At 36.0% G+C, this 26154-nt stretch overlaps 1 protein-coding gene and 1 long non-coding RNA gene across 2 annotated transcripts; both read right to left on the bottom strand.

The window, feature by feature from the left end:
• Positions 1-1582: 1582 nt before the first annotated feature.
• Positions 1583-2295, bottom strand: LOC118480899. The gene is made up of 2 exons (XR_004864176.1): positions 2099-2295; positions 1583-1956 (listed from the first exon to the last, which is right to left on the bottom strand). It is a non-coding gene; the product is annotated as an uncharacterized LOC118480899 (long non-coding RNA).
• Positions 2296-7266: 4971 nt separating this feature from the next.
• On the bottom strand, positions 7267-23396 carry LOC110870371 (zinc finger CCCH domain-containing protein 1-like). The gene is made up of 3 exons (XM_035976080.1): positions 23297-23396; positions 7516-7807; positions 7267-7414 (listed from the first exon to the last, which is right to left on the bottom strand). The coding sequence occupies exons 1-3, from the start codon at positions 23394-23396 to the stop codon at positions 7267-7269; spliced, it is 540 nt and encodes a 179-aa protein (XP_035831973.1).
• Positions 23397-26154: the final 2758 nt, after the last annotated feature.

Raw genomic sequence — 26154 nt, 5'->3', positions numbered from 1 at the left:
AAATGAAGGCAAACGATAGGTGAAAATCCACCCAAAGCAAAGCAGTTATGTCAAATCCAAACCCTAAACCAAATGTGAATCACATCAGCGACATACCGATCGAGTTTCTGTACCCGCCATACGGCTCTCAGCTGACTTACATGAGCAGAGTCATCGCAACACTCGATCGGGCGCAACGAGACGGTCATTTTCATGCCCTACTTGAATCGCCTACTGGTAGTGGGTTGTGGTGGATGGTGAAGGTGGGTTAGCGGTAGTGGAGGTGGTGTTAGGGGCGGTTGCAGGTGGTGGTGGTCAGAGTGGTGGTGGAGGTGGTGTTAGGGGCGGTTACAGGTGGTGGTGGCCGGAGTGGTGGTGGGTTGTGGATGGTGACCAACTGCGGCGGAGGGTTAGGTGCGGTGGTGGAGGTGGTGTTAGGTGCGGTGGTGAAGGTGCGGCGGCGGTGGGTTAGGTGCGGTGGTTCGATTGAGTAATCGATTTGAAACTGTTGACTGTTTGAATAATTGATGTGAATTTTGTTGTTCGATTTGAGATATTTGAAGAAGTTTGTCGCCGGAGGTAAGCTGGTCAAAGTCAAAGCTTCTTACAAGCTACCTAGCTTATATTTTATTGTTCCATCTTTTATTCAACAACTTCAAATCTTGTTTCATGAAGTTTCTGGTGATTATTAGATTAATTTATACAGCTTGATTTTATATAGTTTCTGGTGATTATTAATTGAATTTATACAGTTTCTCGTGATTATTAGTTGAATTTATTGTTTATGGTGATTATTAGATTAATTTTATACAGCTTGATTAATAAAGGTTCTACCTTTGATCTTTGATCTGGGTATTTCATTAGTTTTTAACTAATTGCAGATTAAAGAGAGGAGAGAGAGAGTGTGTATTTATATAGTGTTTTATTTTTAATTTTTGTACAAAATGGCCCCTTAATGAAAGTTCTTTACAAAATAACCCCTGGGAATGTGAAATGACAAGAATACCCTCATGTGCAAGCCACATGACCAGATTTAACAAAAAAATATAACTGGGTTTGGCCTAAAGGACATAACGTGTAAGATTTTGAAACATTAAGGACAAAACTTGTCAACTTTTGCGATAAAGGACAGCGTCTGCAATTTGGTGTAAACATAAAGGACAAAACTTGTAATTTACTCTTATGTAAATATATACTATGTAGGTGTAATCTTAGCTACAGTGTCGTCGACGTGTCAGTTTATAACTGGTGCACAGTTAAGGGGGATCGGGGCACATTCGGGGAGTCTCTTCGGGGACATGATTGCCGATTAGGGGGGTGCCGCCATCAAGGCGGTGAGGTAGGAGAGAGGGAGGAAATCGGTGGGAAGTCACCGAAGAAAGGAAGGAGAGAGGGAGGAGATGGACCAATGAAAAATTTTATTTTTTTTAATAAAAAAACCAAGTCAGCTAAGAGGGGAGTGCCGCCATCAATTTAGGGTGTTAGAGGAGTTTAAGAGGGGAGTTGACGTGACACACGAGGATTGGTTATGCGTAAGAAAGGGGACTCCCCTCTTAGGGGAGTGCCCCTTACACCCTAATATAGCATAAGGTACAACGTGGGATGCACAACATAATATGATATGTACACGGCGGACGACTAAGGTAGCACATGAGTTTACAAGATAAAAGATGGGAAAAAAAGCTGGAGAGACGAATTGTGTTGCTACCGGAAAGCTTGTAATATGATTCTATCCGGCTTCACCACTAGCGGAAACTGAATCTGAGACGCCTACGTGAAACCGGATCTGAAATCGCTTCATATACATCTTGCTACCCGGTCAGAAACGGCAGTAATCGCCGGAATACCTTAACCGGAAAATAGATACATCATTGTATGCCGTCTAAATCTCTGCCCCACTCTTCGGTTCTCATAAAAGCACCACAATCGGCTGTGAAGATGACTCCCACTCCACTTCCCCCACCTCAGATTTCAGATCTGAAACCAAGAAACGTTAGTGACGAACACCAAAATGGTGATGGTGGCTGGAGTGTAGCCGGTAAATTTCCCACCGTACACTTTACATTTTTGGTGAGCTGGTTGTAACTAAGATCAAGAATTTGAAGTCCAATAAACTCACCTACTAATATGGTCGCTATTTTACCGGATATAAAGTTCCGAGACTTATGGATGAAAACCCAAGGCTTTTCAGCTTCGATAATGTCGTTGAAAATTTGAAATGGTATTGGGGATTTGGAATGTAACTCTGTTGGTTTTTTAGAAAATAACTAGTGTTTTTAAATTACGCGCGTTGCGTGAAAGGCATTGGTGTTTTCGACCGTGGAGTATGGTGGGACGGGGGTTTGGGACATGGGTTGACACATGGACTTCGAGCCCCCCGCTGGTAAGTGACGTGTTGGGTCGGTATGGCGGGGCGTGGCTAGCCCGCGTGGGTTGGCCAGTTTTATAAAAATTTAAAAAAACCTAAAATTAAAAAATACACACAGAATTAAAAAAAGCCTAAAATTATTATTAAAAGTTCCTAAAAATTAGAAAATTCTACAAAAAAAAAGGATCACAAAATAAAAAAAGCCTAAAGCGTTAGGTAGATTGAAACGGGCGAGCTTGTCAAATGACTTCCGCTGCTTGCCCCGAAACTAGATGTTGGCCACCGCCACCCACTCTTCGTGACTTATATCACCGCACGGGACGCTATCGTAGTAGGTTTTAAAACGGTCGAGCTTCGGTCGTAGCTCGTGCCACTTGTGTTGGCACGCGTTTAAATTGTGCTGGTCGTTCCCCACGTTGTGCCGGTAGCTAGCGAAAGCTTCCGGCCAGTAACGGGTTTCACTGGGTTGGCGGCCCTTCATCGCGTTGTGCCGGTATCAAGTGTGGGTAGCGGGTTCGGGTAGGTGGAGTGAAGGTTTGGAGTAGCGATGTGGACATGCGGTGGGGTTGGGGGGTTTTATAGTGACTTGGGTGAACCGTTTGGCTTGGCCAAACAGTTATTTTTTAAAATTTAAACCTAGCCGCTATGGCCTAGCCAACCCAGCCAATGAGAGCCGGCCACGGAGGACCGCTAGTCATGCCCAACGCCCGGACTGAAACTCCCGCCCAAGAGGCCACACCGAAACCCAAGCCCACCCGGGGGTGGTGACTTGGGTATTTGTACCCAACCCACGCCCCATGCCCCATAGTCTAATAAATGAATATAAGATATAATAAAAAATCACATAATAAAGAATGATTACAAGCCAAACGATTATTTTTTAAAATTTAAACCTAGCCGCTATGGCCTAGCCAACCCAGCCAATGAGAGCCGGCCACGGAGGACTGCTAGTCATGCCCAACGCCCGGACTGAAACTCCCACCCAAGAGGCCATACCGAAACCCAAGCCTACCCGAGGTGGTGACTTAGGTATTTGTACCCAACCCACGCCCTAACCCTCGTCCCATACCCCATAGTCTAATAAATTAATATAAGGTATAATAAAAAATCACATAATAAATAATAAAGAACGAATACTGTTCATTCCCTTTTAATTTTATCATATATTCCAAACTATAAATTAGCAAATTTTTGTTGCTTTAATAGTTGTAAAATGTGTATTGGGAGTTTTTCAAAAAAAAAATTGCATTTTTAACTTTTAACCCAAAGGTTTTTATGTTTCTCATTTTAAGCCCTTTGATGTTTTTAGTTTTAACCCAAAGGTTTTCAACTTTTTAACCCCAACACTTTCTTATTTTCAACTTTGGTCCCTTATACTTTTAATTTTTCGCAAGTTTTGACGTAAGCTTCTTCTGGAAACGAGTTAGGTCAAATATAATATGTTTTCGTTTAAAAAAACATTTTTACGTGCATATTTTTATGTACGTTTCGGTATAAATTTGAGTTGGTGTATGTTTCGACGTAAACTTTTGTAGGAAACGAGTGAGGTGATGTTTTGATTATATGTGTCAGCTTTTCGTTATACCCGTTACATTTTCTATGTATGACTCGGGTCACATATAATACGTTATGATTGTTGGGTATAAATTTGATTTACTTTGTGTTTGGTCCAATTGCAATGCTTATATAGGTAACGTTGAGTTGATGAGTTCAATCAAATACGTTGAAACACGTGTTTTCATATGGTTAGCGCATCACATAACGTTTGAACTAATCTATTCGATGTTTATGATGTCTCGTGCCGCAACGCGCACGGATGTTATTGCTAGTTAATATTAATAATAATAATTTCAAAAGATAACAAAACGTCAAAGTTATGATGGGCCTTTGAAAAGGGCAATTTGTTTAAACATTGCTTTTGTTGCTGGTCAAATGATTGTGGGCCGTTAGGTTTAAATACGCCAGATTTAATAGAAATCAATTATGGGTTGTGGATGACTTTGGACTAAAATTGTAAAAACCACCCAGTCTATCTTTGATTAAATAGTTATAAAATATGTGCTATGTGTGTTTAATAAGTGGGTTAGTAAAATTCCCGGTTGGTAAATAATTGTTTGCACATTTCGGTTTCAATTTTGTTAAAATTCGGCTTGCCCAGCTGCGAAGCGCGGGAGAAACCTACTAGTTCTTTAATATTTTATAACATTTTCATAACATGATTTCTTATAAATATATTATATTTCCTTTTATAACTACTAAGATAAGATGTTTAATAAAATTCGATTTATGTCATAGTGATATATTTATTTTTATATATGTATAGACATAAAGTTAATACCGAGTTGTAAATACTAATGTACAAATGATCAAAGCACAAACATGCATGTCATCAAAGTTACATTATGGTTTAGATTTTTTAAGTGACCTGTTTACCCTTTTCTTTTTTTAGTAATAGAAAATAATGTCTAATAAATTTTGAATATAGTTGTATTGGTAATAGAGTTATTTAGTACCCTACTACCGTATGCTTTAGTGAGTGACACTGGCCGAACCAATGCCCGCCCGAAGAACATGTGACATTTGTTTTTGTAGTTTTCGGTTAATGTAAAACACGTGTCGATATCCTTTTAGGCGTATCTCTATTGGTAGTTATACGGAGTGCATGTACCATACCTATAGTTTAACGAACTAAGTCGATGTCGACTGAAGGCCCGCCGCGAAGCGCGGAAATCCAACTAGTTCATATTAATTTCAACTAGTGGGTTTTCTCCCGCGCTATGCGGTGGTAACTCAGTTGGTATCGGTTCGGTTCGATACTGACACTCACTTTTGTAACTAAAAGAGAAAACTAAAAAAACAAAGTCGCGATATGCTCAAAAGGATATTGCTTTTGCATCAATCAAAGGCCATAAAAATGAATACCGGTTTCTGATATTGCCGATATCAGTACCAATGTTATTAAATTCGTCACATATCGATACTCGTATAGTTTACAATACAAAATATGTTTTAATAATGTTATCAGCACTCATATAAATATAATTTATGAGATAAAAAAAATATGTTGTTTTGACTTTTGAATACAAAAAAATGTAAATCACTATACATCGTCTTCCAAATCGATTTGGTATGATAACAACACCATATCCATTTTTAATATTTAAAAAATTCTTAACACTATTCATCGTGACTTTAAACTGATATGTATAATTGAAACTACAATAATTTGTTGTTAATTCAAATAATAATAAAAATTATAAAAATTAGAATTATAATTTAAATAAAATTGAATTTTCGAGTTTTTGCGTCCCATTTGAAATTAAACATTAATGATTTACTTTGACATCTACCTCCGCATTGTTGGGTACCTGCCTGCCTTTTCATATACACCACATATATAACATGCACATTTTCTAATTGAAGATATTTCTTTTAGCCTAAACTAAAGTTAGTTTTATATATATATATTTTATCTTTTTTATGTGAAGATAATATAAAAACTTTAATGATAATTTACATCTAGAAATTTTCCTAGGAGATTCGTAAATTTTGTCTCCAATCTTAATTTGATCATGGATGTTTGCTTCAAATATGAAGTTTTAATCTTGAATCTTGCTTCGCATATGAAATTTCGAGATAACACTAGTCTCTCTAACTTTTGCTGCGTATTTAAGAAGATTCTCTGTTTATATGAAATACCGGTACATACCGCTACTGAATCGGTAACAACATTTGACGATTTCAATATTGGTATGGTACGAGACCGGGGTTTACCTGTTTCTACCTTCAAATACCGGTGCGTACTCAAACCGGTACCCGACACAATTTGCTCACCCTACTCATGTTAATGTTTATAAAATAACTAAAACACCCTTATATTAAAAGTGATAAAAACTCAGAAATAAGAAAACCAATTAAACCACAGGATCATGAGTTTGTATTCATTTGTTATAGACAAAATTGAACAAATCAACCTTTATGTTATACCTAAACTGCACTTCTTACCTTTTACTATGAAATCGGCCAAACCCAACATTTTTGTTCATGTTTTGTTACATTCTATAACCTTTACAAATAATGTCGTCCAAAAACTCAGTTAAGTTACCTCACATGCTTTGCATGTGAGGCTACTATGGTCTTTTATAAAATAAAAGTTGATTTGTGCAAAAATATTATTTATAACATAAATGTTGATTTGTGCAAAAATATTTTTATTTGTTAATAGTTATATATTTATATATATAAAAAATTAGTTTTAGATTTATTTTATAAAAAAATCTAAATTTAATATTTTTATAAAGTAAATAATAATGACAAGATAAATTACTTTTTATAGAAAATATAAATAAAACACAAATTCTTATAAAGTAAAGTTATTGTAATATCCAGAATATTTTTATAATTATATATAATTCAAATGAACGTTTTAAAACTACTCAAACTAAAAAGTATTTTTTTATGTATATGTAAGTACTTGTTTATAAAAACAAAATATTAGACAAATTTATATCGATCAAAGAAACTAATAAATTAATTTGACGTTTAAAAAACGTTCGTTATAATTATAAAAATATTCTGGATATTACAGTAACTTTATTTTATAAGAATTTGTGTTATTAATTAATATTAATATTTTATATAATAAGTAACTTATCTTGTGATTATTATTTACATTATAAAAATATTAAAAACAAATTTTTTATAAAATAATTTTAAAACTAATTTTATATATATATATATATATATATATATATATAGAGAGAGAGAGAGAGAGAGAAAGAGAGAGATTAAATTACGTTTTTGGCCCCTGGTTATATCACTTTTACTATATTAGTCCAAATTTTAACATATGTGCCCCATGGTCTCTATAACTAACTATTTTGGCCCCTAAGTCTAACCAAACCCCAAAATCTAGTTAATTAATTCTCACCATCATCATTATCTCCTTTCACCGCCAATTTTCTCTTCCTCGCTTTCTTAGCTTCATCCCACTCCTTCTCCATCTGCCACCCCGACTTATAATCCCCACGAATCACCGTACCCACAATACCCGGTCTCCTTATAATCCTTACAAATATCCGGCTGTTAATCAAACCTCGCCGAAACCCTAATACGCGCCCCTCAACGGCCCATGCGACCCAACCGCTTTCTCCTTAGCAATCGTCTACTCTCGCCTAAACCCCGCTTTATAATCCGTATACCCATGAATTTCTTTTGATGAATCAAATTGGAATATTGTTGCTTTTGTGTCTGCTGCAACTGGATGTTGTTGGTCAACTGTTGACCGTTTTGATGGTGCTGTTGCAAAGTGGAGTTTATTATCCGGTGTAATTTGCTTTTTCTTGTTGATTATAACCAAAGGTTCCGCTTCTTGTTCGGTTGTTGAATCATCTTCTTGTTCGTTATGAGGTTTTTTTCGTATGTTTTTGTTCTTTGAGGGTTTTCTAAAAAAGTTGCACACTACATAAGTTGGGAAAATCAAAAACTTATTAACAAATAATCAGATTTAATTATGCAATAAGCTGAAAATTAGGGTAACGACATACCTTGTTCGGTTTTTGGTGGTGGTTGTTCTGATTTTTAGCCATTTTGGTTGATTTGAAGTTAGGGTTTTGGATATTTGTGGCGGCGGGTAATTTAATACCGTCGATTGAACCGTCGTTGATTAGACGGACGTCCGTCGATAGGGTGGCTGGAGGGTGAGGGTTATTGATATCAATAGAGTGGAAGGAGGTAATTTCTTCACAACAGGGGGGGAGGGGAACTTACCATTTTAGACATCATGTGTCTGTCATGTGAGAATAAATTAACAACAGTTTGGGGTTTGGTTAGACTTAGAGGCCAAAATAGTTAGTTATATAGACCATGAGGACACATATGTTAAAAATTCTTATTTTGGGCTAATATAGTAAAAGTGATATAACCACAGGGGCCAAAAACATTATTTACTATATATATGTATATATATATAGATATATATATATATATATATATATATATATATATATATATATATATAGGGGAAGGTTCATTTGAGAAGAAATTTAATGTGAGAAGAAAAAGAAGAAAGGGCATATTAGTAAAATGTTATTTAATTTATAACTCATATCATTAATTTTTCTCTCTTTAATTAATTAGTCAACTAATTATTAATTATCCTACATATAATCTACAAAACCTTCACAAATCAAAATTTTTCTACATATACCCTACACGTTATAGAATTTTATCCTACACAGTCAAAATTTATCCTACACACCTCGAAATATATCCTACACAACTCGTGATTTATCCTACACAACTAGTAATTTATTCTACACTTTAAATTAAATTGTTTTTTAATTTGAAAAAAATATATATTTTGAAAATGAGTTACAAATTTAATTTAGCTAGTTATTAAAGGGGAAGAATACACATTAATGATTTATGTAAGTTTACCAATATACCCTTGTATTAAAGTTAAATACAAATATTAAATGAAGTAAAATGAAGCATTCTTATTGGTTGAAACTTCTTGTTTTTTCTTCTTGCAAAAAAATTCTTCTCATTTGAACCCCCCACTATATATATATATATATATATATATATATATAATTATTAACAAATAATAGTGTTTTTTGCAAAAGAAAAATATTCTACTATGTATATAATAATATTTTTACACAATTCAACCTTTATGTATAGTTAATATTTTTACACAAATCAACCTATATGTTATAAAAGACCATAGTACCCTCACATGCAAAGCATGTGAGGTAACTTAACTGAGTTTTTGGACGACGTTAGTTGTAAAGGTTATAGAATATAAGAAAATATGAACTTAAAGGGTGAGTTTTGTCGATTTCATAGTGAAAGGTATGAAGTGCGGTTTAGGTATAACATAAAGATTGATTTGTGCAATTTTTTCTTTGTTATAAGATTTTGTTGATTTATTGATATTTGATTTGATAATTTGCTATAAGATTTTGTTGATTTATTGATATTTGATTTGTTATAAGATTTTGTTGATTTATTGATATTTGATTTGTTGATTGAGATGGAAGAGATGATTATTTCTCAAGGATTTAATTATACAACTAGTGGGTTATCACCCATGCTTCGTAGAGGGTTTGAAATGTAGATAAAAATAAGAAAATTGCAATGGGTCGGTCGACGCTAGTAATTGCCAAATTATTTATTGAAAGTGTAGCAAAGGTTTCCAAGAAATGTGTTTTCGTCACATTAATCAAGAAATCAAACAAAGTGGCAATGTGTTACGTTTGGCCACACTTTTCTAATTGTGGCTAGTAAATTTCATTGTTTTTCCTAAATTTGTGGTTAAAGGTTTTGATCTGTTATACAATGGCCACCTTAATAATAAAATACGTGGCTCATGCTATACAATTGTCACATAATAATAAAATGTGTGGCTAAAAGTATTTTAAATCATTATAAATGGCATTTAGGTACACATTTACACAAATGTGTGGCATGCCGGTTTTGGAAAAAATGTGGGTAAAGCCCAGTTTTGACGTAGTGTAAAATTTTAACTATAAACACTAAAAGCTAAACCCTGGTGGGTAAAACCTAACCTAAACACTAAAGCTAAACCTTAAATAATGTTGTTAACCCTAAAGCTAAACTCTAAATATTAATGATAAACTCTAAAGTTAAAACTAAAGATTTCCCTCAAACATAAATTTTACAATACTTATGTATCAATTTTAAACATCTATATACATACATGTATAGTTAAAGATTGACATATACACATGTGTATATATATATTGGAAAAAAACCACGGTTTTCTAATTTTATTTCTTCAATATTTCATATCTAATTTCGAGTTTTCGCATCCGGTATGAATATTAAGCATTAGGGTGGAGGGTATGGTTTAATCACTCTAGGGTGTTTGAGTCATTCTCTACCAATAATAGCATGGCATGTCAACTTCCCATTCTACTCCCCATTTTACACTCAATCACTAGGCATGGTTCAAACACCCCTCAATTAAAAAAAAACACTTGATTGGTTGTATCTCTCCTCTCTCCTCTCTCTCTCTCTACTTTCCTCTCCTCTCTCCTCTCATTGGTGACTATACACCGAAATCAACCCTCCCCACTCATCGATGGATCCGGTGTGATTCATCGATCGGTGACCCCCATCCCCAAATAAGGTCCCCGCAACCATACCGCCCTCCCTTATCCTTCATAATATGCTTTAGGTACCTACCTCCACGTTGATGGTTACCTCTCATTTCATATACAACATACATTATATGCACGTTTTTAATTCATGGTACTTTTCTTGAGCCTACGATAAAATGAGATATATTTTTAGTAAATAGTAATTATAGAATATGCGTTCCTTAAGTTTTCCACCCTTTGATTTTTAGTTTTTATGATTTGAAAATAAAAAAAATCCCTAGTGATTGTTTACATCCAAGAGTATTCTTAGGGTGATTTATTAATTCATCTCTAACCTTTTTTGGAATTGAATCACTTTTCCTTTGTATTTAAAGAGATTCCTTGTTATTGAAAATGATAAGTCACCAATGACTAACTAAATCTATACTTCAAAATGGCTAATTGATATAAAATTAATACGTTACTAGTGGAAGTTTCCTTTGTGGTCGGAGGGAGTTTGGTTGACATCAGTTCGGTTTATTATGGTATCGGTAGGTACCAATAACAAGTATAGCAATTGAAAGATAAAACCTAAATAATAAAGTGATGATATTCCTAAAAGGCTATTGACATATTTTTTTAGGTAGATTGAAAACCATAAAAATGAATATTAGTAACAACTTTGATAGTACGGATACCAGTATTGATGTTGTTAAGTCAGAATCGACGCGGTATTGATATTGTTGGAATGATGTCAGTTAGTTCGTCACGTACCGTTATGGTACCAACACTATTGCGAATATATATTCGTTTCCAACGAAACTTCTACCGAAAAATCATAAAAACGAATTTTGGTACCACTTCCGATGTTGTTTGGGTTGTTACAGAGCCAGTCCAAGCATTTTGGAGGCCCAAAGCAAAGTGAAAATCCGAGACCCTTTCTATATTTTTTTGGGTTCATAAGTTGGATTTCTATTTGACATGAAAAGTAATATGAAAAAAATCTATATAGTCATTAATCAAATAAAGGTGATTATATTAAACACAAATCAACTCAAAATCAATTAGATTATACCGTTAGGCCGGCCCTGGGTTGTTATGATTTTCAATAAAACATCTATTAGATTTAATCCATTTGATTTTGAACAAGCACATCATGATCAAAATTTTGCTAAACATTAAATTATATTATTCGAGTAATGAAACGAGTAATGAAACGGGAAAATGGGGTCTATTAAAAATTTAAATGTGAGGTGACTTGATAACATGTGTGGTTGTACTTCAATTACTTGTACATTGTTACTCACAACTTGGTTTTGAAAAATAATATATAGTGAGATATAGATAAAAATAGACACGTCGTATCAACAAACTTAAATTTCTTTAAAGTATTGTAATAGAATAAAAAAATTAATCTATATTAATAAGTTTACTATTTCCTTTGTTATATTATATAATAAAATATAATATAATATAATATAATATAATATAATATAATATAATATAATATAATATAATATAATATAATATAATATAATATAATATAATATAATATAATATAATATAATATAATATAATATAATATAATATAATATAATATAATATAATATAATATAATATAACTAGTGGGTTTCCCCGTGTTGTGCGACGGGTTTTCGATGGATATTGGTTTGGTTCATTACAAAACTGATACGATACGGACACTTGATATAGCAAATATAAGAAACAAAAAGGAATACATGGGCGAATACAACCCCGTCTTTGACTAAACTTATACCAGTTATGAATACAAAAAACCAGCAACGGTTTTACTGGTACCGATGTTATTCGGGAGGAGCCGAATTTGTTCGTCAAAAAACCCGTAGAACATCGAGAAAAGCATAAAGCGAATACAAGTATCTATCTTGTTCATTTGGTGTCAGTTCTATTCGTCACGGTAAAGAAAATATCAGTTATATATAAAATTTATTTATAACCAAACAAAGATTATAATTGAACTAAAATGAAAATATTTAGTTTAAAGTATGTTTCATTTTTAACTTATTATTTGTGCTTTAACTTGAGTTTTCAATCCTTTTTAAGTCTGATTATTCCCTAAACAATTTTATCACATCTGATGTTCTTCATTTTATATACAGTAAAATTATATCTTATAATATGTTCATTTTATATACCGTAAAATTATATCTTATAATATATTTGTTTTTTATTTTTTAATTACAAATGTGATAATGTTAGTGCGTGGCCTACTACTTAAAAAGACTTTGAATGCTGATGGGTTTAGGACCAATAAAAGTTATGGCAAGGCCGGCTCAAAATATTGTAGGCCCGAAGCGGATAACAAAATTGAGGCCCTTTGCGTAAAAAATAAAAGAAAAAAAAATGTTTTTGATCCTATTAGTCATATACCATCTCTATGTATACATAGTTATATATCATAAACTTCAACGCCAACAATTTTAAAGTCAAAATCACCTACATATAATATGTTATCTTAAGAATTTGGGGCCTCGGGGAAGTGGAGGCCTAAAGCGGCTTGCTTTATTTCACTCCCCCTTGAGCCGGCCCTGAGTTATGGGCTCTGTGTGAACTCCATTTACACGTCTTTAAGAGGCCTGGGAGGAAGACAATTCAAATAATATAGCCAATTAGTAAAAAGAAGTCAATTCAGTGTAGCAAAGAAGATAAATGAAATATTATTATACTAGTTTTAAGCCCCGCGTTACGGGGCGAGGACGTAAAACCATGCTACCAATTATCAAAACTAGGAAAAAGCGTAAAAGAAAAATATGAACTTATAATTATAAGTAACTCACGTGACGTAAAACGTAGACGAACTCCTAATTATATCGACACATATTAGAAAATTGATAAAAGTTTATAGAAAATGTGGGGCAAAGGTGAAAATTTTTAAAACTCAAGAGAGTAAAACAAACTTCAACCAAAAAAAACTTATCAGCTAGGCGGAGCTATCTTATATCAAGGGTTAGCCCCCGCTACCCCTTAACTCTCCGGCGGTAGTGTAAAAAAAGATAAAATATGACGTTTTTTTTTCGATTTCGGTACCCCTATAGAATTTTTTTGAAACGTCGCTCCTATAGTTATTTTCTAGATCCGCCACTTAATGTGGTTGTTGATAAATAAAGGCTTAGTGTCCGAATTGTAATTAACATCACATTGTTGTCTATTTGGTACAATGTAGCTAAGAGCTACCATAATTGTTACATTTAGTAATAGTAATATAACTAGGATTTTCCCACCGCGTGTTGCGACAGAAAATCCATGTACGAACCAAACGACAAAAATTAGTTTTTAAAGCGGTTATATTACATTAACCAACTTGTTCTAATTAAAGTTGATCGTTTAAAAATCAATTTTAGATAACGTAAAAGTAAGTATATAAAATTTTCCGGGGTGGGTACCAGATTGTTATGTTTTTTTAAAAAAAATATTTTATTGCGAATTTAGTTAGAAAAAATAACGAATGGAAGTTAGAAGAGGAAAATAAAACTATTGTATTAAAGGCCTATATTATTTAAAGAGTAAAAGATTAATTTGAAACTTAAAAAAAATATTGTAAGCACTATATGTAAAAAAAGGTGATAATAACTTAGTTTATGTTTAGGGGACACTTAACAAATTTAGTTAAAATTCAAGTGGTAGGAATGTAAGTTGTTTAAAAACACTAACAAAAGTTGAGAGGACACTTAATAAATTTAGTTAAAATTCAAGGGGTAGGAATGTAAGTTATTTAAAAAAAAACTAACAAAAGTTGAGAAGATACTTAATAAATTAGTTAAAATTTAAGGGATAGGAATGTAAGTTGTTTAAAAAAAAAATAACTAACAAAAGTTGTAACACCCCGAAAACGGGTTTGGTAATCAAACCATGTTAATAATAAAAGACGGGTAAAGTACCGTTAGTGGTAAAATTTACCCGGGAAATATCAGGATTTATATACTAAACCTAATATTTAATCAAAATGGAAAAAAATTCTTTTGAGAAAAATAAAGTTTATAGAAGCCCGAGTTGACGGGACTTAAAATAAACTTAGTCATAAATCTTACCGAACTCACTAAATTAACTAGGAATGTTTAACCTAGTTAATAATTGGGAATATTGTTAGAAATTAAGTGGGTTGTGGCCTACTTAATAAACTAACCAAACAAGAGGGGCCAAAAAGGATAAACTTGAAAGTTTAATTATAAAAGAAAATTAAAACCTAAAACACACATTTAGTGTGTGTTAAAAGTGTTCTGTTCGAACACAGGAGAAAGCCCCAGGAACCCCAAAACCCTAATCATCACAAAATCATCAAATTGAAGGCTCAATTAAAGCTCAAATTCACAATTGAACGTGAATTAATGATCACCCAAGCTAGGGGATCATAAGGTATGTCAAATTTTGATGATTTGTGAAGTTGTGAAATTCGGATAATCATCATAATCGCGAGTTATGAATGAATTATTGAAGCTATGATTGAATTAGTGATATATACATGCTTAGGAACCAAACCCTAAGTGAAAATTAAACATATGATGATATAATTTGAATGATTTGATGATTTACCACACTAGGATAAGTGGGTATTAATCATATGATGAATTTGATGATATAATTATGATTAGAATCATCATACATGACAGTAGTCAGGAAATACTTGAACAAAGTGTGTGTTTGAGTATAAAATCATACTTGCTAAGTAGTGAGTTTAGTATGATAAGATGAAAAATCAATGATATATTCATGTTGAATAATGTATGATATCATTATGTGTTAAAAATGAACTAAGTTGTGTTAAACTGATGAAATTCGATTACATGAACTTGGTTAAATAAGTAGTTAAAACGGTAGCCTAATAAGGATGCTTACCGTATAATGAAAAAGTAATAAAACGAGTAATCAAGTTACATCGTGTAATTACTTTTGCCAAATAGGCAGTTGACTTTTAAAGGTCAAACTGACCAACGATATGATCGAATGATAAATTCTACATAAGAATCGTAGGATGGAATAGTCGTGAATGATTATGACTAATCTAACCATCTTACAACTTACAATGATAGTTTGACGCTTGACAAGCTAGGTGAAAGCTTGGGAAGGTAGCGGGTCAAACGAAGCAAGAATAACGGAAAAGCATAATCTGGATGCTAGGTAAGTAAAGCTTACACTCTATTTATTTAATACCTATTGATTTTATAAGTTCTGAATAATATAAAATCTTGTTTGAATTCTGATGTTCCGACATGACATGTGCGGTTTGGAACAAAAGACAATAAAGATAAGCCATGTGTAATGGTTTAAAAGAGCTAATAAGGTTATTTAGTCATGAAAGGACTAATAAATAACGAGTTTTGAATAATTACCTTATAAGGTAAACTAAAACAAATAATAAAGGTAAAACGGTAATTCGATCACTCGTTGACGATTACTGTTAGTTTGTGAAAGACACTTTATTGCGTAAGTTATAATGGATCAAAAGAGTCAATAAATGATTTATAAGGAAAATGACCGTACGGTGTAAACCGGAGCGAGTCATGTAGACGAGATAGTAATAAACATCATCTCTCCAATAAATTCGGTCACTTAGACTAAACGGGTCAAAAGGTGAAGATATTATCTTTTGACAATATCGACTAATGACTATTGTCGAGTTATATTATTTCAGGAGTAAATATCAAATGGATATTAGCATCGCTATGAATTAGCGGTTATAAAAGAAGGGTAGGAAAAACGGGTCAATATATTGATCCGAGCCAGGTATGTGTAATAGGATGACACTCATTTAGAACGTAAGGTTCAATGAGTGTTAAATAAAGTAAAAATAGACATTTGGTTACTTTAATATGTAAACCGAATGTTTCAAATAGTAGACATTGCATTGGAAAAAAAACATAATGACTTTTCAAACAAATTCATAGTTAAAAAGAAGAATTTTGGTCAAACATGCTTTCAAAAGCCCTTCATCGTAAATGAAAGGCTAAAATGGACCAAAACGCCCTTGTAAGCGTAATTGAACAAATGGCCTTTAAAGGTTATTTGGAAAAGAGATTTATGATTAAATAAATACTTAAAATAAGTATAAGAAGCGAAAGATGTAAATTTTTGGTCAAATGAGTCTATATGAGTCTTTGCCGTAATTTAACAATCCGAGGAGTAAAACTCGCATTATATAGATCACCACATTGATTCCACCACAAATATAGTTGTGGTGGGAGATCATTTTTAAAAAAAAATGTGGACATATGAAATTAGAAGCGAATGAAAGCGATTCGTGCTTAAAATATGCTTAAATACCCTTAACGGGTCAAAATAAGCATATGAGCGAAAATGGGTTTAAGAATGGATATGAACTCGTGATTGTATGCTAAACATTATTGAATTTAATAGGTTCATGAGAAATAGCGGTAATACGCGCAACATGCAACAAATAAATTATATAAATTGTGGCATAAAACTAACCCCTTTTTAGTACTAATGTTGGAAAAAGTGTGATTTTGTCTTCCTTTTGTATTTTCAGGATTAAATGAACTCAAATTAACAAAAGAAGCAAAAAGACAGCTAAATCTAACATAAATACAAGAAAAGGAACAAAAGTGGATTACCCGACCCCTCGGCAGCGTCCTCCCAAGCAAAATAAAGAAGACAGAAGACTGAACACGCCCCGTGCCGTGCCCAAGAAGCAGCAGAAAAGACAAACCTATAGAAGCTTCTATTGCCCACCACGGGGCCGTGCCCAGCGGACACGGGGGCGTTGTCAGAGTGCTGCAGGCGCATTTATTGTAATTGCGAATTACAATTAATGAAGAGAGAGAGTGTCAGACGGGCATGGGGCCGTGCCCAGTGGAGACGGGGCCGTGCCCAGGCTTCTGTTCAGCCTATAAATAGGAGTGCTTGGAGCCATTGCAACTCATCCCTTGGCACACCACCTCTCTCACACTTCATCCACCACCCACCACCATCACAACACCATCATCCACCACCATCATCCATTGTCCATCATAGAGTGTGTGAGTCATCTCGGGATCCAAGATTGACCGTAACAGTTCTTGACAATCAAAGGCCATGTTTGCTTAAGTCTCTTACATCACTTGGTGAAGACAAGTGTTTAGTGTAATACTTTTTATTTTTAATCTTTTGCACTTTTTATTTGGTTTTGTATTAATGACTTTAATAACTAGTTTCTTATGTTGAAGGTGACTCTTCCTTATCGTTTGTCCGTGGTGTCTTGGCATTATTTTACTTTCTATATAAAATAAAATATTTTCACCATTCATATCTCCACGGTCTATATGGAGATATGTTGGCTACCTGGTCGGGGGTTAAGGGAACAGTTTGGTAAGAGTCTTGTCCTTGTTCAGCGTTTAGAGGTCCTGCAAGGGACCTGGGTCAATTTTTGTAGGACCTCCTTCAATACTTAACGGTATTTGTCACACCCCCAAATTACCACCTAGGGCGTGTCCCTAATGGAGGTGCAACGATCCAACAAAGAGCCACCAATCATATCAAACGCAAGTAATAATGTACTGAAATACTCAATTGAAAGAAATGTATTGTTTGTAAGTTAAACCAAAACCAAAGTATTGAGCGGAAGCATAAATGTATAAGTGTGTAAATGTATCGAAACCAAATCAATGTAATTGTTTATCATGACCACAACCACTCCAGCAGCATCAGACGGCAAGTTCCCTGGTTCCTTCAACGATTACCTACAAGCATGTAAACAAGTGTGTCAGACTACGCTGGTGAGTTCAAGGTTTGTGTTAACGTGTTGAGTTACCAGATGTATGTTAATGCGATTCAATGTTGCGTTACGATGTTACTCATGTTAGATACCCTAGGGAGTGTGCCCATGTGTATCCGGGGAGTGGGTACCCCTTAACGACCGTTTGCTATGTTGCCATCGTTAGATACCCTAGGGAGTGTGCCCATATGTATCCGAGGAGTGTGCCTCTAACAACCATAGCCCTATCCAGATAATTAGTTCACGCCCGTCCTTACGGCCCGGTGTGAGGTTTCCCACCTAATAGCGCTATCAACTAATTACCCCCATTGCCCTCCAGGCAATAACCCAAAACCGATTAAGTTGTTTACCCAATGTTTCCCTTCCAAATGTTTACCAGTTGTCCCAAACCACCGGGACGCATGCTTGAGAAAAGTGCAGTGAACTCACCTTTGCTTTGCTCGGTTAGACTAGTTATCCGTTAATCAGTCAGTCAATCAAAACCTATCGCAGATTATCCACTAAGATCAGTCACTTAGTCACGTATCATCGATTTTGTCACGTATTACACATTTAGCATACAACAGTCAAAGCAAGCAACGACACCACAACAGTCTTAAAAAAAAACATTGGATCCAATTTGGTACAACCGGGTCAAACCCACTTACCCGAGCCCACTCGGCCCAAACCCATTAAGGTGCATGATCCCTATTATTTTCTTTTGTAAATTGCCGCAACAACGGTAATCAAACAATACTTGGCTCAGGTTGATCAACACTAGTGTTCCCAAAACAACTTATAGTTCATCGATTACCCAAATACTATCACCTATGAATTCAGTAGCAAACACAACAATTTAATTGAATAATTACTTGCATGAGAACAATCACCATACTTATCAACACCTTCGTTTAACAGTTTCCAATATTTAGTATTCATCATCGATACAAAGGCATCAACTTATCAATATCATATCTCTAAACCATGGACTAGTAGGACACTAACACATCCCAACTAATCTGTTTATGTTATACGATGTACCCATGGTTCCTTATCACATATTTATGCAAATACTAATACATATATCATCACATATCTATTTATATTATGACCAACAAACATGATTATATGATTTTCAATGCAAATGTTTATAATCAAATCTAATTGGACCTCAATAACATGAAATCTTGATCACCTTATTCATGTGTGATCTGACACAAGCAATTAATGTGAACTATATACTTGACTTTTGATCACCTTATCTTTTGACACAATTTCACATGCAACATCCATTTTACCTTTATCAATTTTCATGAAACATCATTAAGTACAAATTAGCATAATTATAAAGCTACTAACCAAAGTTCGATTGATACAGATGATGTCTCGAGAGGGAAGGGTGGTTATCCACAGCCGTCGCACAACTTGATGGGGGTAGGGTTTTGTTTGAGTTTTGGTATTTTATTTACGTAATTGTGTGCATATAAGCTAATTAACAACCGACCCCAATATACTAACCCACTTGGGCTTCTCCAGGCCCAACCGTAAATTCAGTACATAATGTGTGTTCATTTTTGCGCTTTGGTTATAGATTGGTCCCATGAAATTTGCCAACAATATCCATTTACTTATGATTTATCATTGAGCCGATCAAATATTAGGTTTGATATAATTGCAGATCACATGGGTTACTAATTGTATTGGGATAAATTCTTACAATACTCATTAACAACCCTACATCATGTTGGTTCCACTATTCATCAAATATGTAGGTTACAACATCAAATATACAAGTTAAAACAAATAATTACGAAAACACAATTGTACACAAGTAACATGTCGTGGAAAGACCTGTGAAAACTTGAGTTGTCACATCATCCCCAACTTGAAAGAAATTTCGTCCCGAAATTTGATAAGTAATCCAAAACAGTAAGGCGTTAGATCAAGATAACAGTGGATTTTTCCTCGGGTACCACATCATCCTCAACTTGAAAGGGAATTTCGTCCCGAAATTCGCTAGGGACATTAGGAGTTGCTTCAACCGTATGAACAATCGAGGATACTAGAGCTTCGTCTGTTCTTTGCGTTCCCACAAGGACTCTGGCCCACATCTTAAGTCCCGACAGTCTATCGTGGTTGAAATTCAAATGTGATAACAATGGGTTCATTAACAAGGGTATCACAAGCGTTTCACTGGACAAACACGGCCTTAGATCTGAGACACAATTGGCGTCATGCACGTTACCCAATTTGTCGAGTAATTCGAGTTTGTAAGCCATGTTACCTTTTCGTTCTAGGAATTCGAATGTCCCAATGCATCACAACCCAAGCTTGTCATGTTTTCAATAGCATACCGCACCCTCCCAGGGTGGAACTTTCGATTATGACAAGTTCGCCTACAACGAATTCCCCGTGTTTTGAGTACAAGACGCGCGTTGCCGTCCAACAATTTATCATCTAAGCAATCTTCTAGAGTTTTTGGGTACAAGTCCTGGATCTGTGATTAGATTATCACCCACCTTAGTCCAACAAGGAGATTGATATTGTAGTCAATGCAATGCCCCCAAACAGAGCTGTCTGAATACTAGGATGGTAGTTGTTGTAGTAAATCCAACCAGAGGTAGGTGTCTAATGTTACAAAGTCAATCACACCCATGCCCGCAGCCTATCTTCAAGTGTCAGGATGGTTCGTTTACTCTAATCGTTTGTCCTAGGATGATGGGTAATGCTCCTGTCTATACGTGACTAAGAGGGTTGTGTAATGCCTGTCATAAATCATGTATAGATTAAAATCAGAGATGACAGGAGCTGGAACCTCGTGCCTAAAAGCCGCCTCTCTCAGAGGGATATTCACAAGCTATAAAACTCGTCAGTTTCCTTGATTGCAAGATAGTGTGCTGGTTACGTGAGATAATCAACGATCACCAAGGTGATATCGGTTCCGTTCTGAGATTTAGGTAAGCCATTGATAAAATCCATGGTTGTCTGTTCCAATCTCCAAACAGGTGTTTCTGATTACTGGCGCAAACCAGAAGGTTTCTGATGTTCCATCTTGACTTTCGCACAAGTCGAACGTCGTTCGCATTCGTAGCTAGGTGGGCCTTCATGCCCGATTACCAGTTCAAGGTCTATAAATCCCAGTATCCCCTATCAAGACCCAGACGACTAAAATAACGATACGGGTGTGCTTTGCTTAATTCAAGCTCCGTACAGCTACTGTATAATGAGATCCACATTCGTTCCATGAGGTAGCGAATATTGTCCGGCCTGCCAAAGTTGCTTCTCCATGCCCCGCATAGGTTCAACTTGAAAATTCTCTCAGTTCTCCAGCTTGAACAGAGCGAGTCTGATCAGGTAAGTTAGAGTCGATAATAAGCTACAAAACTCATACGCGATCAACTTCCACAGTCGTAATCCTCCCAAAAGTTCCATCCAACGATGCCATTTACTAATTTAGCTCTTTCGAAACCAGGGTACACAGGAGGCCCTTGTGATCGGTCTACATAACGCATTTGGTACCGTCCAAGTAATGCCTCCATGTACATCCAAAGACCACGGTTTCCACCACCGATGGTGTGTCGTGCAGTTCCTCTTTGTAACTCCGTTACGTGAGTCATTATCTTCTCATGTTGCATCAGCGCGTAACTGGAACTCTGATCCTGACCATCATGGTATACCACTAAATCACCCGCACCCTCGGGTAAAGACGATGCTCAGTGCATTGCAGGGTTGGAATTCGACAGTTGAAAAGACATCCTCTTGTTTATCTCCCACAAACACAGCACCCTGCTGTGCTAATAAGATTTATGCTGCGCGCTCTTCGAAAATCCTGTGTTGAATCTGCGATAGCATCTAGTGAGACCAAGAAACTGATATATCCTCGAAGGGGTCTTTTGTGTCGATTAGTTTTTAACCAAAACGGGTCTAGCGAGATCCACGTGTATGCCCACTTCGTTGATTATATGATCAAAAAGGTATCCCTCGTATCCAGAAGTTACATTTATCAAGACTTCGCGCGGTGTGGATCGTCCTTCAGGAGTTCTCAAATAAGATACAAAGCTGCCCATGATGTTGCTTTCTCCTGGAAATGATTTAACATGACGTCAATAAGCATAGTCGATTCATGTGATCCATACAGCTGCTCGTGTGTTGATTAACTCCACGGTCATGGTGTACCGAGTCGCAATGGCCGTATTGCGTTCGATATGCCGTTTCAGGAACATTCTCCCCTTGGTCTTCCGTCAATACATGGTTGAGGCAAATAGTTCTTAATTGTCACCTTGCTGAGTTCTGGGTAATCAGTACACATACGAAAAGGCTTTGTCTTCCTGAATATAGCTAGGGCTCCCCAAAGCGAACAAAAACTATGTCCAATAAAACTTCCTTCCAACAAGTCTTGGTGCAAGACGGTTTGTATCATGGGTAATCAGGGATGCCCCTGTCGTGAGGTCAAACTGAGATTCTGCCTAACAGTGGCGGGAGTAAGTCTGAAAGCTCCTCGGGTAGCACACTGAGGGAAAACACGAACAATTGGTGGATCCTTGATCCTCTTTTCCTTAGCCTCAACATCAGTAACGGTTGCTAACGTAGTGGGGTGATCCCTCCGTAGCCACTTCTAGGCCTTCATAGCTGATATGGTGCTAACCTTTGCACCACTCTGTTGCTTTAGGTCAAATAGTGATTCTCCACACAAAATTTTCTCCTCACAAGGTGTGTCTGCGCGATTTCCGAATACTCAATCCCCACTAACTATTGTATTGTAACCATCAGGGGTACTAGAAGGGAGGTCGATGTCAAACACCTGTCCCCCAAGGTCGAGTTTGCATCCTAGTGAACATATAAGGGTTCAATTGACTTGCATCGGTCGACTCCACAACAGGTTCGGTTCCAAGAAGCATCGGGGTTAAACTGAACAGAGACGAAGCGAATAGCTACCGATCCAAGCTATCGTGTTGCTGTTACGCCTGGTATAGCCTATGCCAATGCTAAATGTCCTTCCATGAGCTTCATTTCCAGTGTTGTTTACATTACGAGAATTTCCAGTACTGCCGTCGTTCCCTTGGTTGTCATCCCTTGACTTAACACAGTCAATCCTTGTCGATGTCACCTTCGTTTCCATACCGTAAGCTACGATCACGGGCGCCTTAATGTCGCCGTGGGTGTTGCCCTTAATGTCGCTGCTTGTAACAGGGTCTTGTGGCATTTCACCAATAGGGTACATCTCTCATATTCCGTGTCACGTACTAAGGCACTACTCACTGCGTGGGAAGTTACACATTCCACTCTATAGTCATTTGTCACCGATTATGTCCCAATTGATTTGTAGAAGTTGACTCCCATGAGTCGATGGCTAGGGTTAAGGATTCGATTGAAGTCAATTTGTTGGTGTTTGTTGCTGGTAACCAGAGTCGTCCAATGTTTGAGGTTGGTGAAGTACTACATTTACCCTCTCATCCAACGATGTTGCAAGTTGTCTATGTATTACACAGTCTGTTGCGAGGGCGTTACAGAAATGGTCGTGATTCGAGACGTCAATATGTCAAGTTCCAACAAACGAAGAAAAATGGGAAAGATATAGATCGTTCATCGTTGTGCATCACCCCACTCAGGGATGTTCGTATAAGTACCTAGCACTCTACACAGTCCACTAGGCGTTCAGTTGGGTGTTCAGGTAATACTCGATCACATTCGTGTAGGAGACAATCTCTACTATTTCTCCTATAGGTTATCAGGTTTCGCATCGATCAAATGATAGTTCAGAATGAGATAAAATCAAGTATCACCTTAAAGTCTACAACTTTCAAGTTCACATACAGTAGGGGAGATTCCATCTTGCACTCGTTAAGCCTCATTGGGAATTGCATGCACCACGCATTATTATTATGTGTGCACCCATGATAAAAAGGCGGTTTGCATGCTCCTCTCGACGCTTCTTAACTTATGTTCGAAGTTTCTCCCACTCCAATCAACACAGGTATGTACTAACAGCAAGACCAGGATTTACAAGGTGCAAGTGTTGTGTTATGCTATCGATGTGTCATGATATCTATCTTGTTGTATCGTGCATGCTATGTATATAGATATGTCTACTAAACGTGTGATGTATATTGTAACGAGGAACGAACCTTGCAATCTGAAGCTGAGTGTCATGGTCATCGTTTGGATCAATTCGGTTATAGTCTGGTTTTATGAAAACGTTTTAAAACCAAGTTCACTATAACCAGTGGCTCTGATACCAAACTATCACACCCCCAAATTACCACCTAGGGCGTGTCCCTAATGGAGGTGCAACGATCCAACAAAGAGCCACCAATCATATCAAACGCAAGTAATAATGTACTGAAATACTCAATTGAAAGAAATGTATTGTTTGTAAGTTAAACCAAAACCAAAGTATTGAGCGGAAGCATAAATGTATAAGTGTGTAAATGTATCGAAACCAAATCAATGTAATTGTTTATCATGACCACAACCACTCCAGCAACATCAGACGGCAAGTTCCCTGGTTCCTTCAACGATTACCTACAAGCATGTAAACAAGTGTGTCAGACTACGCTGGTGAGTTCAAGGTTTGTGTTAACGTGTTGAGTTACCAGATGTATGTTAATGCGATTCAATGTTGCGTTACGATGTTACTCATGTTAGATACCCTAGGGAGTGTGCCCATGTGTATCCGGGGAGTGGGTACCCCTTAACGACCGTTTGCTATGTTGCCATCGTTAGATACCCTAGGGAGTGTGCCCATATGTATCCGAGGAGTGTGCCTCTAACAACCATAGCCCTATCCAGATAATTAGTTCACGCCCGTCCTTACGGCCCGGTGTGAGGTTTCCCACCTAATAGCGCTATCAACTAATTACCCCCATTGCCCTCCAGGCAATAACCCAAAACCGATTAAGTTGTTTACCCAATGTTTCCCTTCCAAATGTTTACCAGTTGTCCCAAACCACCGGGACGCATGCTTGAGAAAAGTGCAGTGAACTCACCTTTGCTTTGCTCGGTTAGACTAGTTATCCGTTAATCAGTCAGTCAATCAAAACCTATCGCAGATTATCCACTAAGATCAGTCACTTAGTCACGTATCATCGATTTTGTCACGTATTACACATTTAGCATACAACAGTCAAAGCAAGCAACGACACCACAACAGTCTTAAAAAAAACATTGGATCCAATTTGGTACAACCGGGTCAAACCCACTTACCCGAGCCCACTCGGCCCAAACCCATTAAGGTGCATGATCCCTATTATTTTCTTTTGTAAATTTCCGTAACAACGGTAATCAAACAATACTTGGCTCAGGTTGATCAACACTAGTGTTCCCAAAACAACTTATAGTTCATCGATTACCCAAATACTATCACCTATGAATTCAGTAGCAAACACAACAATTTAATTGAATAATTACTTGCATGAGAACAATCACCATACTTATCAACACCTTCGTTTAACAGTTTCCAATATTTAGTATTCATCATCGATACAAAGGCATCAACTTATCAATATCATATCTCTAAACCATGGACTAGTAGGACACTAACACATCCCAACTAATCTGTTTATGTTATACGATGTACCCATGGTTCCTTATCACATATTTATGCAAATACTAATACATATATCATCACATATCTATTTATATTATGACCAACAAACATGATTATATGATTTTCAATGCAAATGTTTATAATCAAATCTAATTGGACCTCAATAACATGAAATCTTGATCACCTTATTCATGTGTGATCTGACACAAGCAATTAATGTGAACTATATACTTGACTTTTGATCACCTTATCTTTTGACACAATTTCACATGCAACATCCATTTTACCTTTATCAATTTTCATGAAACATCATTAAGTACAAATTAGCATAATTATAAAGCTACTAACCAAAGTTCGATTGATACAGATGATGTCTCGAGAGGGAAGGGTGGTTATCCACAGCCGTCGCACAACTTGATGGGGGTAGGGTTTT

Source organism: Helianthus annuus, chromosome 8, assembly GCF_002127325.2.
Source record: "Helianthus annuus cultivar XRQ/B chromosome 8, HanXRQr2.0-SUNRISE, whole genome shotgun sequence".
Lineage (NCBI taxonomy): Eukaryota > Viridiplantae > Streptophyta > Magnoliopsida > Asterales > Asteraceae > Helianthus > Helianthus annuus.
Note: the sequence above shows the minus strand (reverse complement) of the source record. Positions and strands in the feature narration are given on the sequence as shown.

Excerpts from the sequence above, each read along its gene's own strand:
- LOC110870371 (XM_035976080.1), bottom strand. The coding sequence starts at position 23,396 with ATGTACCCTATTGGTGAAATGCCACAAGACCCTGTTACAAGCAGCGAC. Across the intron at positions 7,808-23,296 it reads GCCCGTGATCGTAGCTTACG|TGTGCAACTTTTTTAGAAAA; the intron begins GTATGGAAACGA and ends CAACTTATGTAG. Across the intron at positions 7,415-7,515 it reads AAAGCGGGGTTTAGGCGAGA|GATTATAAGGAGACCGGGTA; the intron begins GTAGACGATTGC and ends GATATTTGTAAG.